The sequence below is a fragment of the Coregonus lavaretus genome (genome assembly GCF_964263955.1).
Source record: "Coregonus lavaretus genome assembly, chromosome: 30".
Lineage (NCBI taxonomy): Eukaryota > Metazoa > Chordata > Actinopteri > Salmoniformes > Salmonidae > Coregonus > Coregonus lavaretus.
Window position 1 is genome coordinate 7,331,728 of NC_140017.1, and position 15,249 is coordinate 7,346,976.

Below are 15,249 nucleotides of genomic sequence, written 5' to 3' on the forward strand. Positions count from 1 at the left end.
TCTTTTATTCGTAAGAACCAAGAAAGGTTGGATAAAAAAAAAAAAAGAAAAGATGTAGCTACTTAGTACTATCACTCAGTTGAAATTTGGAACAAAAAAATATTGATGCAAAATTCGAATTTATGAATTCTGAATAAATCGCGGTATCCATGATATTGCTAAATCCATATCATGGCGCGGCACAATACCGGTTTTTACTATCAAACCGGTATATCGCCCACTCCTATAACACACTACGCCGTGAAGGACTGAAATCCTGCAGCACCCGCAAGGTCCCCCTGCTCAATACATCTGAAGTTTGCCAATGAACATCTGAATGATTCAGAGGAGAACTGGGTGAAAGTTGTGGTCAGATGAGACCAAAATGGAGCTCTTTGGCATCAACTCAACTCGCCGTGTTTGGAGGAGGAGGAATGCTGCCTATGACCCCAAGAACACCATCCCCACCGTCAAACATGGAGGTGGAAACATTATGCTTTGGGGGTGTTTTTCTGCTAAAGGGACAGGACAACTTCACCGCATCAAAGGGACGATGGACGGGGGCCATGTACGGTCAAATCTTGTGTGAGAACCTCTTTTCCTCAGCCAGTGCATTGAAAATGGGTCATGGATGATGGGTATTCCAGCATGACAATGACCCAAAACACACGGCCAAGGCAACAAAGGAGTGGCTCAAGAAGAAGCACATTAAGGTCCTGGAGTGGCCTAGCCAGTCTCCAGACCTTAATCCCATAGAAAATCTGTGGAGGGAGCTGAAGGTTCAAGTTGCCAAACGTCAGCCTCGAAACCTTAATGAATTGGAGAAGATCTGCAAAGAGGAGTGGAACACAATCCCTCCTGAGATGTGTGCAAACCTGGTGGCCAACTACAAGAAACGTCTGACCTCTGTGATTGCCAACAAGTGTTTTGCCACCAAGTACTAAGTCATGTTTTGCAGAGGGGTCAAATACTTATTTCCCTCATTAAAATGCAAATCAATTTATAACATTTTTGACATGTGTTTTTCTGGATTTTTGTTGTTGTTATTCTGTCTCTCACTGTTCAAATAAACCTACCATTAAAATTATAGACTGATCATGTCTTTGTCAGTTGGCAAACGTACAAAATCAGCAGGGGATCAAATACTTTTTTCCCTCACTGTATGCAAAGGAGATGTCGCACTGCATGAGGCAAATGGTGGTCACACCAGATACTGACTGGTTTTCTGATCCACACCACTACCTTTTTTTAAGGTATCTGTGACCAACAGATGCATTTCTGTATTCCCAGTCATGTGAAATCCATAGATTAGGGCCTAAGGAATTTATTTCAATTGACTGATTTCCTTATATGAACTGTAACTCAGTAAAGTCTTTTGTTGTGTTTTTATATTTTTGTTTAGTGTAATATGGTATTGATTCTGTTGTCCTGTCTCCTCACAGCCACCGTGCCCCGCCGCGCCCCCACCCCCAGCGGAGCCGTCATGTGGCAGGAGGCCCGCAAACATGAGCGCAAGCTGCGCGGCATGATGGTGGACTACAAACGCCGTGGCGAGCGCCGGCGAGAGTACTACGAGAAGATCGTAAGTCACCCAGCGCAGTGTTTTGCTTTTGTTGTGCGTAGCCCATTACACTAATCATCCAGAATTGCACAACTTCATATAATCTGGTGTTTTAGTGCTGGGCTGGAACTAAACCCTTCACACCCTGTAGCTCTCCAGGACCAGAGTTGGTGATTTACTGAATGAGGATTCACCTGCTCTGGTCTCCTCCCCTGTCTTCCCTTTCACCCTTTCCTACAGAAAAAGGACCCGGCTCAGTTCCTTCAGGTTCATGGCCGGGCCTATAAGATCCATCTGGACTCAGCCGTAGCGCTCGCTGCAGAAAGCCCCATCAACATGTGAGGAGAGAAACACACAACATGAATACAACACACACGAGACATGCATGTACATACGTGCCACCGTGTCTTACTCTTACATGCACAAACACATGATATAATACTGTAACAAAAACACTCTTTCTGCACCCCATCACACACTCACACCACCTGAGAATACTAATCAGGATGTTCTGTGTTGCAGGATGCCCTGGCAGGGAGATGCCAACAACATGATTGACAGGTTTGACGTGAGGGCACACCTGGACTTCATACTCACCTACACCCCTCCACTCCTCAACACAGCGTAAGTGTGACTGAGGTCTCTCCTTATTACGCCACTCTAGTAAGGTGACATCCCTGAAATGGATTATTATAATCATACACACATAGGTTGATTTTGTTGTGGTTGTTTGATGAAATGTGATATGAAAGGTTCAATGTGTTATGTGGGACCAGCACCGTTTTTCGGCAAAAGACATTGAAGTGTTCCATTTCGGTTGCAGCACCCCAGAACAGGAGTCGGAGGAGAGGAAGTGCAACTATGAGCGTTACAGAGGCCTAGTGCAGAACGACTTTGCCAGCAGTGAGTATCCACCGGTGTTGGTAATGCCATGTCTCTTGTGCCTCCCTCCCAGTGGGTATATTGTGTTTCTCAGTGCTCTGTGTTCTCTAACCTCCTGCTGTCTCTCTGCAGTCTCCGAGGAGCAGTGTTTGTACCAGATCCAAATGGACGAGCTCTATGGTGGCCTGCAGAGGCCAAATGAGGATGAGAAGAAAAAGTAAGTCCTATCCCGTCTTTTCACAATCGCCACATTCTCAATGTATGGCTTATATCAGGGGTGTCAAACTCATTTTAGCTCAGGGGCCACATGGAGGAAAATCTATTCCCAAGTGGGCCGGACCGGAAAAATCATGGTGTATATATAACTTAAAAACAACAACTTCAGATTGTTTTCTTTGTTTTAATACGATCAACATACAACATAAAGCTGGAGCCTGAGGACAGTGTGTCCAAAATAGTACAAGCACAACATCACTATTAATCATAAAACACGTCAAGTTTATTTGAAAATTCTAAAGAAAAAGAACACACAAACACACAATGCCTCAGTGATTAACAGAACTGTTTCACAGATCACAGAACTATATCAGGGTGTCATTTCTCAGGCAGAAATGTAGATAAAAATAATGAAATCCTGTTCCCCAAACAAGTGCAAGAACCACAGAGTCAAGAATAGGTTAAATATACAAATAAAATAAAATCAATTAAAAACAATAGCACATCAACATAAAAACATATAAACATAAAGCTGGAGCCTGAGGACAGTGTCCAAAAGCACAACATCACTATTAATCATAAAACACCTCAAGTTATTTGAAAGTTCTGAGGACAAAGAACACACAAACACACAATGCCTCAGTGATTCACATAAGTATATCACAGAACTATATCAGGGTGTCATTTCTCAGGCAGAAATGTAGATAAAAATAATGAAATCCTGTTCCCCAAACAAGTGCAAGAACCACAGAGTCAAGAATAGGTTAAATATACAAATAAAATAAAAACAATTAAAAACAATAGCACATCAACATAAAAACATATAAACATAAAGCTGGAGCCTGAGGACAGTGTCCAAAAGCACAACATCACTATTAATCATAAAACACCAATTTATTTGAAAGTTCTGAGGACAAAAAACACACAATGCCTCAGTGATTCACAGAAGTATATCACAGATCACAGAACTATATCAGGGTGTCATTTCTCAGGCAGAAATGTAGATAAAAATAATGAAATCCTGTTCCCCAAACATGTGCAAGAACCACAGAGTCAAGAATAGGTTAAATATACAAATAAAATAAAATCAATTAAAAACAATAGCACATCAACATAAAAACATATAAACATAAAGCTGGAGCCTGAGGACAGTGTCCAAAAGCACAACATCACTATTAATCATAAAACACCTCAAGTTATTTGAAAGTTCTGAGGACAAAGAACACACAAACACACAATGCCTCAGTGATTCACATAAGTATATCACAGAACTATATCAGGGTGTCATTTCTCAGGCAGAAATGTAGATAAAAATAATGAAATCCTGTTCCCCAAACAAGTGCAAGAACCACAGAGTCAAGAATAGGTTAAATATACAAATAAAATAAAAACAATTAAAAACAATAGCACATCAACATAAAAACATATAAACATAAAGCTGGAGCCTGAGGACAGTGTCCAAAAGCACAACATCACTATTAATCATAAAACACCAATTTATTTGAAAGTTCTGAGGACAAAAAACACACAATGCCTCAGTGATTCACAGAAGTATATCACAGATCACAGAACTATATCAGGGTGTCATTTCTCAGGCAGAAATGTAGATAAAAATAATGAAATCCTGTTCCCCAAACATGTGCAAGAACCACAGAGTCAAGAATAGGTTAAATATACAAATAAAATAAAATCAATTAAAAACAATAGCACATCAACATAAAAACATATAAACATAAAGCTGGAGCCTGAGGACAGTGTCCAAAAGCACAACATCACTATTAATCATAAAACACCTCAAGTTATTTGAAAGTTCTGAGGACAAAGAACACACAAACACACAATGCCTCAGTGATTCACATAAGTATATCACAGAACTATATCAGGGTGTCATTTCTCAGGCAGAAATGTAGATAAAAATAATGAAATCCTGTTCCCCAAACAAGTGCAAGAACCACAGAGTCAAGAATAGGTTAAATATACAAATAAAATAAAAACAATTAAAAACAATAGCACATCAACATAAAAACATATAAACATAAAGCTGGAGCCTGAGGACAGTGTCCAAAAGCACAACATCACTATTAATCATAAAACACCAATTTATTTGAAAGTTCTGAGGACAAAAAACACACAATGCCTCAGTGATTCACAGAAGTATATCACAGATCACAGAACTATATCAGGGTGTCATTTCTCAGGCAGAAATGTAGATAAAAATAATGAAATCCTGTTCCCCAAACATGTGCAAGAACCACAGAGTCAAGAATAGGTTAAATATACAAATAAAATAAAATCAATTAAAAACAATAGCACATCAACATAAAAACATATAAACATAAATCTGAAAGCGTTGCTCAAACTCCCCTAACAGTCCCGTTATTTTATCTTTGAACCGCTTCATGTCTGCCACATGTTGGGTCGCGCACACATTTTTCAGACAGGGGAAGTGAGCTGCATCACCACCGGCAAGTTGCGTCTCCCACAATGACAGCTTCAACTTGAAAGAACGTATGCTGTCATAATACTGCGTGACAACTTTGTTGCGCCCTTGCAGCTGTTTGTTCAAGTTATTCAGGTGCTCTGTAACATCCACCATAAATGCAAGGTCCTGCATCCATTCTGCGGAATGAAATTCTAACACTGGTTTGCCCTTTTCTTCCATGAACTGTTCAATTTCTTCTCGTAAATCAAAGAAACGCCTCAGCACAGCACCTCGGCTTAACCATCTTACCTCAGTGTGGTATGGCAGGCCATAGATGTGGTCTTTCTCTCTGAGAAGGCTGTCAAACTGACGGTGATTCAGGCTTCTGGATCGGATGAAATTAACAGTTTGGATGACCACCTTCATGACGTTATCCATCTTTAATGACTTGCAACACAAAGCCTCCTGGTGCAAAATACAGTGAAAAGTCAAAAAATCACGTCCTCCATTTGCAGATTGCACTTTCTCTCTGAACTTTGTCACAACGCCTGCTTTTTTCCCGATCATTGAGGGCGCACCATCTGTAGCCAGGCTGACAGCGCGGGACCAGTCCACTCCGACCCTGTCCAGCGCGCCGACGAGTGCGGTAAAAATATCAGCTGCTGTCGTTGTATCTGTCATCGGCACCAACTCCACGAACTCCTCGGTGACGGTCAATGCGTCATCAACTCCGCGGATGACAATGGCCAGTTGTGCAACATCTGTAATGTCCGTGCTTTCATCAATTGCAACCGAAAACGCAATAAATGACTTTACTTTTTGCTTCAACTGGCTGTCCAAATCCACTGAAAAATCGGAAATCCTGTCTGCAACTGTGTTTCTTGTCAGGCTGATATTTGCAAAAGCCTGCCGCTTTTCAGGGCACACAATCTCCGCTGCCTTCATCATGCATGTTTTTACTGTAAGTCGCTTTGGATAAAAGCGTCTGCTAAATGGCATATTATTATTATTATTATTATTTACAAATTCACCCTCACTAAATGGTTTTGAAGCCACTGCGATTTCATTAGCAATGAGGTAGCTAGCTTTCACTGCAGCGTCACTGATGTCTCGGCTGTGAGTAAACACAGACTGCTGTTTCTTCAGACCCGCCAACAGTTCATTCACCTTCTCTCATCTCCGCTGTCCTTGAAAGTTGTCATATTTGTCGGCATGAAGACTCACATAGTGGCGACGAAGGTTATATTCTTTCAGCATAAATAGGATGACCATTTTTCTTGGAACACTCTGCGTCCACTTTTCTCTTTTTTGACAGAGACATATTGGGGCAATGAGGGTGCCAAAGCACATAATGTTAAAAGTAGAAGCCGTAATAAATATCGCGGGCAAAACAAAGTAGCTCATTGGCTGCACGTGCTTGACCTACTTGCTCTGCCCCGGTATAAACAGTTTGCTTGCTTAACACAATTGCTATTGCGCCATCCAGTGGACGCAATTGGAACAGCAGTTTATTTTATTGAAAAATTGCAGCGCATTTTTATACTTTACCAAATTATTATTATTTATTTTTTTTAAATTCAAAAATCATCTCGCGGGCCGGATTAAACCCGTTTGCGGGCCTGATCCGGCCCGCGGGCCGGACGTTTGACACCCCTGGCTTATATCATTATCCACAAATGTATTGATTATGAATAAGCCCCTCCCTTTTGTTTAGGCTTGCTAAGGAGAAGGCCACCATTGGCTACACGTACGAGGACAGCACTGTTACGGAGCCTGGGGAGGAAGAAGAGAAAGGGGAGGAGGATGACTCTGAGAACAGTGAATCAGAGGAGGACGAGGGCATCCCAGACATTGGTGAGTCCCCATACCTTCTCACCCACACAAGTATGAGTGGTTGGGTTGAATGGACATGGGGCTTGTTCAACATTGCAGCCTACTGCTGACTGACTGATCTACAAATTTACTTTGCATCAAAAATAAAATAATTGATTATTTGTAGATCAGTCACAATTTACCCATAATGCATCATGTTGACTGCAATGTTGAGCAAGCCCAGTAAATGGTTATGTATGTGGAATGTGAGTATGTGTTATTTTCTGATATCATTTTGTCGTGTGTGTGTTTCAGATGTGGAGGTGGACGTTGACGAGCTCAATACGGAGCAGGAGTTGGATCTGAACAAGACGGCCACCCCATATGGAATGGCAGAGGGAGATTTTGTCAGGTCAGTCTGCCTGCTCCCATTATAGGCTATGCGTTTCGCTAACATGTTATGTGTTGACATTACATTATCGCTGGAGTAATGGAAATGCCTGTTGTCATAAAAAAAGGAACATTTTGCTCTTGGTCTTATATTGCTTCATGTTGCATCTTGTTTTTTTGCATTTTATTTTTCTAGTAAATTACTAGTTTCTTTCATAGTGTATTTTTAACAAAGGTAAAACAGTAAAATGTCTGTTGTTATACACACTGTGTTAACTGGCTGACTGTTTGACAGGATGCTGAGGAAAGACAAGGATGAGGTAGAGGCCATTAAACACGCCAAGGCTCTGGAGGCAGAAAAGGCCATGTACTCGGTAAGAAAGAATTGGTGTGTTTGTCCCCGGTGTGTTGCTGTCATGTCAATGATTGTTGGTTGGCCTATGCTTGCCCCTGATGTCACTGACTGTGTGTGTGTGACCCTCAGGGCCGTCGCTCTCGCAGACAGAGGAGGGAGTTCAGAGAGAAGAGACTGAAGGGCAGACAGATCAGCCCACCCAGGTAAACAGCAGTTTATACCAGGTTTGGGGTCAATTCCATTTCAATTCCAGTCATTTCAGGAAGTACACAGAAATTCCAATTCTGTTCAATGCTTTTCAATTTGGATCCTTTTGAATTTGGTTTGCTTTCAGAATTTACTGGAATAAAATGGAATTGATCCCAACCCTGATTTAATACCATATGGGGTAACTCACCTCATCCACTACCAATGTGTAGCACACACATGGTATGAGACATACTGGCACACCTCTTTAAACCCTTTCTCTGTTTCTGATCTCCAGCTATGCCAGGAGAGACAGCCCAACCTACGATCCCTACAAACGGTGAGTGGGAGACCAACCATTTCACTTTCTGTCAAAGTTTTTCACTTTAAAAGTCCATCTAATAGTATATTTTGACAAGGATAGTAATGGCATAGTCATGCTTCTGATCAGTCCTAACAACTCATGATGAACTGCTTGAGGTAACCCTTTAACCAGTAGAGACAACACTGATAAATCTCCCCTCCGGCAACGCGGTAGGTAGCTTAGTGGTTAGAGCTAGTTCGAATCCCCGAGCCGACTAGGTAGAAATGTACCCTTGCACAAGGCACGTGATGCGAAATGCATCATACTGTGACACTTTCTGTATTTTGAAAGTGCTTGATTGCTGGCATGCAAAACATTTTGGGACTGTATCAACCCATGGACTAATGAAACACATACCAAAATATAGTTTTTGAATGGAATTTTCCTTTACCCCTAATTGCTGTAGGGTCGCCGTCAATAATGGCTGATCCCTGGCCTTGACCCCACTCTCTGAGGGTGTCTCAGGGGGAGTGGGATATGTAAAAAAACACATTTCCATTTCACACCACACACTTGTACAGGTTACACGCTTGTACATGTGTGAAACAGGACATATATAAGCACCCCTATTTGATTTGACCTCCTTCCTCTCTCCCTCAGGCCCAAGTCAGAGTCCAGTTCGGAGTCGCGGTCCCGTTCCCCGGGCCCAGAGAAGATCACCTTCATCACCAGCTTCGGAGGCAGTGACGAGGAGGCTGCTGTGGCAACCCAAGCTCCACCCCCTGTCCACTCTGGCCACACCCCCGCCAACTCGCTGCACCACCCCGCAGGTCATAGCAGGGGCTCCCGGTCGGTAGCTTTCCCCTTCCGCTTTCCATTGGTTGTTTACTCCTGTCAGTCATGTTGCTGTCCATTGACTACAGCTGTAGAGATTTGGGCTATAGAGATTTGGTAGGTGAAGTGGAGCTCATCTTAAGTTTACAATCCTAGTAGTGTGACATTTTAGAGATGCGTGTTAGTTTGTGCATTTTCTGTGTTATGGTAAATCAATGAGATTGCATACATATTCACATTAAAAGCTGCCCTAGACAACTTTTAAAGGCACCATAAGGTAAGGGAAAACATATGGCATGTACGCCATGTGTCTGTGTTCAGTACGGTTCACAAAGTAGCAGAAATGCTTAAGTCCTACAAAAGACCGTACAGTAGCAGCACTAGCAGCCCATTGAGAAATGAAGTAGATCAAGACCAGAAATAAATAAACTGAGTCAAATCAGACAGTAGGATTAGAGCAGCCCGTGGGTCGTTGCTAATACGTCTGTGTGTCTCTCTCTGTTCAACAGACGCCGCTCTTCCTCCAGCCCTTCCTCCTCTTCCTCCCGCTCTTCAACTCATCGCTCCTCCTCTCGTTCTTCCTCTCACTCACGCCGTGACAGACGCCGCGGAGGAGGGAGGGACGGACGATATTCCCGCTCCCGGTCGAGGCGGCGCTCCGACTCACGGTCCCGGGGTAGAGGAGCCAACGGAGGAGGAAGAGGGGGGTCACGGAGGAGATACGACCGGACACAGTCCCGCTCCAATGACCGAGACGGGGACAGGGAGAGGGAGCGAGAACGGGACAGAGACAGGGATGTGGGACGTCGTTTCACAGCACGCAGACGCACACGGTAAGGCAGCCCAGACAACCATAGGACTTTTCTAACCTCAGTAAATCATGAAAAAAAAAAAAATATATATAATAATAATACATTATCTTATCACTAAAATGAAATGGTGGGCTTTTGGATGTTGTGCTGATCACTTCCCTCTGCTCTCCTTCCAGCTCTAACTCTCGGCAGGGGGACCGTGCCAGGCAGGGGGGTGGGGGGCGGACTTCAGGAGGCCATCAGAGGGGGGTCAGAAGCAGCCCTAGCCCCTCCCAGTCCCCCCAGCCCAGCTGCACCCCCTCCCCCTCACACAGAGGAGGCCCGCCCTCTGCCACTGCTCTCTGTGACAAGCTGAGAAAGTGAGTCCACTGACACGCACGCGTAAACACACTAGATGTCTTTTACGGGTTGAAAAAGTTGGACCCGTTACGAAATAGACCTGGGGCTTTTCCACCCGGACCCGATATGCATAAATACCACTTTAAAATATAAAGACCCATTCCGAACGGAACCAAGAACAACTAGACCCGTTCCATATAGACCTGGTTGGATCCAGACCCGGTCCGATCCAAGTTAGGGAAGCAGCAGAAAAGTCCATTTTTAAGCTACTTTATTAACCAGAGCTGATAAAGCAAGCAGGAGAGAGGGGTGCCGCTCTAGCAGGGGCCCGTGCTGTGTGTGTACTCTTGAGTGTGTGAGCGAGTGACACAGGGACTAGGGAGGGAGTGAGATGAGACAGCAACCAACCAAGCCAACTCGCGTTATAGTAGATAGCTGCCATAGCTAGGTTATTCATCATTCAATATGATTACAAATCAAATGTTATTTGTCACATGCTTTGTAAACCAACAGGTGTAGACTAACAGTGAAATGCTTACTTTACGTTGTACCTGTCTTGACTGCATCAAACCGGGAGAAGCTAGTTAGGCTAGCTAGCTTTCTAGGCTAATTGAGGGTCCTACACAGTTACAAATAACTCCATTCAGATTAGTAGCAGCCTACCTGTTCGCTCTTGGTCGTTGTAGCCTAACCTTCTCCTTTTAACATTTTAATTCCATCTTCCATTGATTAGATATCTCACTTTTGCCACACACAGAGGCTCTATGAATATAGCCTATTGCTGCTTTGATGACTTATGATTGGCCAACAACAAGCTTACACGTGCCACTCTCTTGAAAAGCAAGAGCAGCAGCATAAATGATACAATTTCTCTCTCTGTACTGCAGTAGTCGCGTTCAGATCTGTACGGGTCCTTCCAGACAAGCCAGTTAAAATTACACGTACCTGAGACCGTGACGATCAGATCCGACCCAGACCTGTGGTATTTAGAATTCTGGATCCGGTCCCGGATTGGGTCTGGTAATCGGGTACAGGTAGATCCGTGAAGACCTCTAAAGCACACACGCACATTAACACAGACTCACAAATATGTATATGCACACAGAGCCTCCACCCTCACATGCAGTTTAAAACAAACCGCAGCAATAGGTAGCTAATATTTGCCCTAGTCTGTCCCACAGGAGGAGCTCTCTGATGAGAAATGGTGACATTTTCAACCCTACTTTTCTCCCTCTTTCTCTCTCCCCCTCTCTCTTTCTCTCTCCCCCTCTCTCTTTCTCTCCCTCCAGGCCTGATACTCCGGGTGGTAGAGAGACGGGAGCTGCCAAAGTCAGTAAGAATTTGATCTAGCTGGGTTTGTTGCTAAAGTCTACGCCTCCCTCACCCCTGACAGGCTGACCTGGTTGTCCATCAGGCCGGGGATCCCGCCCCCCAAAGGCCACTGTGCACATAGAATGGAAATCATATGAAATGTATTTTGACTGCCCCTCTCTGTGGCGCTACCCTTTTAACTGGTGGCCTTACCTCCCCCCTGAATGCAGTGTAGAGTTAAACCCTTCTCTACTCAGTTTAGAGTGTGGTTACAAGGTTAGCCTGCCTCCAAAGGGCAGAACCTACATTGCAGAGTGTTGTGATTTTTCTTTTTCTTTTCTTTCTGACCCTTCTTTCCCCTCCTTATCCCTGAATGGACTGGTGTTCCCAGCACCCTTTCTGTCACTTATGTATCTGTCTGTTGGATGTTGCAGTATACCGAGCTATGCAGAGTTGGTGCGGTCAGACCAGAGAGTGTGTGTGTGTGTCCCTCAATCTCAATGCTGAGACGTTTCACTCTACAGATAGGGCACTAGTTTAAAATGGGTTGTCTAAGACTGAGGGGAAACCACTGATATGTCATTGTCAGAGGCTCTTAAATGGCTTCCTTTCCTTGTCTCCTTTCCTTGTCTCCTCTCTTCCCTCACCGCTGATCTGAAAGGACTGGGTAAGTGAAAGCAAAGTAGTAGTAAAGGAAGCCATATAAGGGGATAGCGGTAGAGAGTAGTCTAGAGTCTGGGTGCGTTCCAATAGTCTTAAGTGGCTTCTTCAGTAAAGAACTAGAAAGGTGAAGGCAAAGTACTGGTAGGCATACTCTATTATTTTACATTACCTATGTTTCAGATCAGCTAAAGTGAAGGAGACTCAGGAGAGGAGGCCATTTTAGGCTGTTAAGTACACCCCTGCTATGTAGTGAGGTCGGAGCTCTCAGGTGCATGCAGTTGTTGTGGACAGCAGAGCAGTGAGGGGGCCTGGGCTTGTCTGAGCAGGCAGGAGAAATACACCACCACACCTCTCCACCCAGGACTAACAGCACACACTGTTACCTGCTGCTTTCCCCTTAGAGACACGCCACTAGACTTTCATAGCAACCGCTCCAGTAAAGGGGATTCACAGGGAAAGGGATGTATCAGAGTTGCTGAATAGAAAGAGAGCTCTAGAGGGAGGGTAATTTAACTCTGTAGGTTGCCATTTTGGCCTGTAGTGTGTGCTTGTCTATCCATGAGCTGAATTCCTACCTGGCCAGGGAGTGTCAGCAGGAATGTACAGAGGAGGGGAGGGGAGGGGAGGGCCGCTGGTGCTACTTGTGACCAACATTTGCCAGACTGTTTTCTTTCCCTGTTCAACTCTCTTACCCTTAGCTGTCCTCGCAACATTTGCATGTATGTACATGGAAATACATGACATTAATACTTAAAGTCCAGTTCCATGTAATGTGATCCTGTCCTGCTACTGTGTACAACACTTGCAGGCAGGGGGCATGGGGTTCGCCTCCCCTCGCCGCACGTAGCCGGCTCTACCAGTCCAGCAGAGAACAGGACAGGACATGACAAACAGCTCACATGATTTACGACTGTATACCCCCATCTGACTAACTGTGGCCTTAACAGCTGCTATATGAGGCAATGGTGGTGCTATAGGCGCCCCTGTCCCCATAGTTCCACACACACAACCTGCGATCCTGCCCTGCGAGTGTGTGTGCTGATGCGTGCGTATCTCTTACAGCCCAAGATGACCCCGCAGGAGATGCTGAAGATACGCATGCAGAAGGCCCTCAACAGGCAGTGTGAGTAGACTGACTGGACAGGCTCTGTTTGGTCAGTCTGTTACAACTCATTTTTGCTGTGTTTGTATATACATATTCATCCTTCCTCTGCCCTTCTTTTCCTCCCTCAGCCAAGGCGGATAAGAAAGCAGCCCAGGCGAAAGTCACTCAGCAGGAAAATAAGCGAGCGGTGCGTGGAATCGTGTTTGTGAACTGTTAGCCAGCCCCCCATTTTAGCATAACGTGTGAAGTTTCCTCTAGAAACAGACGGTGTCCCCCCTAAGACAGTCCTTTATGTGTCGTCGTCTGCCATTGGTCCTCATAGCTGTGTGTTTACTTTACAGGAGCGCGAGGGCGAGCTCAGAGCCATGGCACGCAAGATCCGCATGAAGTAAGACTGTGTGTGTGTGTCGTGTAACAGTGAGTGTGCGCGCATGTGTGATGCTGCATTGTGGTTCTGTATGACTGTGGTTAAACGGTGGGGTGTGTTCCAGGGAGCGTGAGCGTCGGGAGAAAGAGAGGGACGAGTGGGAGAGACAGTACGGACGACAAAGCCACTCGCCCTCCCCATCTAAATATGGTGAGTTCAGTGAGTCACCCCTTACTGTTATATCATTGTTAAATCCATGACGGGAAGTGTTCAATTGCACACTTTTCGAAATAGGTGTAGAATTGGGATTCAGCCCATAAGCCTGTGACAGTGGCTCAGTATTTGTTGTCGAATCCATTTTTATTTGTCACATGCGCCAAATACAACGGGTGTGGACTTTACCGTGAAATGCTTACTTACAAGCCCTTTCCCAACAATGCGGAGTTAAAAAGTAAGAAAATTAGCAAACAATATATTTTTTTGTCACTGTGTGTGGCTCAGTACTAGTTCTGAGTGTTGTTGTTATTTAACTTTCTGGCACGCTGTTGTGTTGGTCATTCTTTCATCAGTGTATCTGTCCTCTGTCTGTTCATCAGGTCGTGACCACAGTTCATCCAGAAGGTATGTGAGCAACCACAAGAATCTCCACTGTTGAGGAAAGATGTTGACTCTCACTCATGCACATTATCTCCGTAGCGCATCATACTCTCCCTCTGCAATCCGTCACAACTTTCTCACACTGTAATGGGGAAATGGAAGATCACTGAAGTTCATATTCAGTTTAGAGTGATTAACACAATGTTTAGCATATTTATATATTTTCTCTTTCTGTAATGCTCATGATTTCCAGTGTTTTATTTGTGACACACGACAGACACACACCCACTCTCTTTGTTCCTCCCCTCCTCACACACTCATATTCAAATGCATTCTCACTCCCTCACACGCACCCACATTCAAAGCATAAATACTCTCACAGAGGGCTGTCAGTGCTGATGTTAGGCTCCCTCATCCCTGGTCCTCCCTGGGGAGTGTGGGGCCTACAGTGTGCCTGCCAGGCCGGCTGTGGTATTGGGGAGTGGGGGACACACTGAACCCGGCATCTCAGTACATCAGAAACAGATGAGGCTTAACACTGTCAGTCTCAATACTCTACAGCAGTGCTGCACTTAGACCATGTGTGCTCGACAGACCGATGGTAGTTTAGTCAATTATGATACAAACTATGATATTTAAGTATCCAAATATTGTAAAGAAAGTTATGTATTGTGTAATAACTGGCTAGTCATGTCCAGTTTAACATGCAGCAGGATACAGTGGGGAAAAAAAGTATTTAGTCAGCCACCAATTGTGCAAGTTCTCCCACTTAAAAAGATGAGAGAGGCCTGTAATTTTCATCATAGGTACACGTCAACTATGACAGACAAAATGAGAAAAAATTTCCAGAAAATCACATTGTAGGATTTTTAATGAATTTATTTGCAAATTATGGTGGAAAATAAGTATTTGGTCAATAACAAAAGTTTCTCAATACTTTGTTATATACCCTTTGTTGGCAATGACACGGGTCAAACGTTTTCTGTAAGTCTTCACAAGGTTTTCACACACTGTTGCTGGTATTTTGGCCCATTCCTCCATGCAGATCTCCTCTAGAGCAGTGATGTTTTGGGGCTGTCGCTGGGCAACACGGACTTTCAACTCCCTCCAAAGA

General features: G+C 44.3%; 1 protein-coding gene across 4 annotated transcripts in view; it reads left to right on the forward strand.

Moving 5' to 3' along the window:
• clasrp (CLK4-associating serine/arginine rich protein) overlaps positions 1–15,249 on the forward strand; it is a 28,151-nt gene that overhangs the window by 10,869 nt on the left and 2,033 nt on the right. The window contains exons 2-20 of one of the 4 annotated variants that reach the window (XR_014610243.1): positions 1,422–1,561; positions 1,781–1,878; positions 2,063–2,164; positions 2,364–2,443; positions 2,555–2,639; positions 6,775–6,914; positions 7,188–7,284; positions 7,558–7,636; positions 7,747–7,820; positions 8,102–8,143; positions 8,768–8,956; positions 9,451–9,774; positions 9,930–10,112; positions 11,382–11,425; positions 13,129–13,189; positions 13,300–13,358; positions 13,513–13,559; positions 13,663–13,748; positions 14,135–14,159. Coding sequence is in view for 1 of the 4 variants with exons in the window: in XM_084147498.1 (XP_084003624.1) it covers positions 1,463–1,561; positions 1,781–1,878; positions 2,063–2,164; positions 2,364–2,443; positions 2,555–2,639; positions 6,775–6,914; positions 7,188–7,284; positions 7,558–7,636; positions 7,747–7,820; positions 8,102–8,143; positions 8,768–8,956; positions 9,451–9,774; positions 9,930–10,112; positions 11,382–11,421; positions 13,129–13,189; positions 13,300–13,358; positions 13,513–13,559; positions 13,663–13,748; positions 14,135–14,159 (1,910 nt within the window). In the remaining 3 variants the exon portion in view is untranslated. The remainder of the gene's footprint in view (positions 1–1,421; positions 1,562–1,780; positions 1,879–2,062; positions 2,165–2,363; positions 2,444–2,554; positions 2,640–6,774; positions 6,915–7,187; positions 7,285–7,557; positions 7,637–7,746; positions 7,821–8,101; positions 8,144–8,767; positions 8,957–9,450; positions 9,775–9,929; positions 10,113–11,381; positions 11,426–13,128; positions 13,190–13,299; positions 13,359–13,512; positions 13,560–13,662; positions 13,749–14,134; positions 14,160–15,249) is intronic. The other 3 variants (XR_014610244.1, XR_014610245.1, XM_084147498.1) reach the window with 3 other exon arrangements.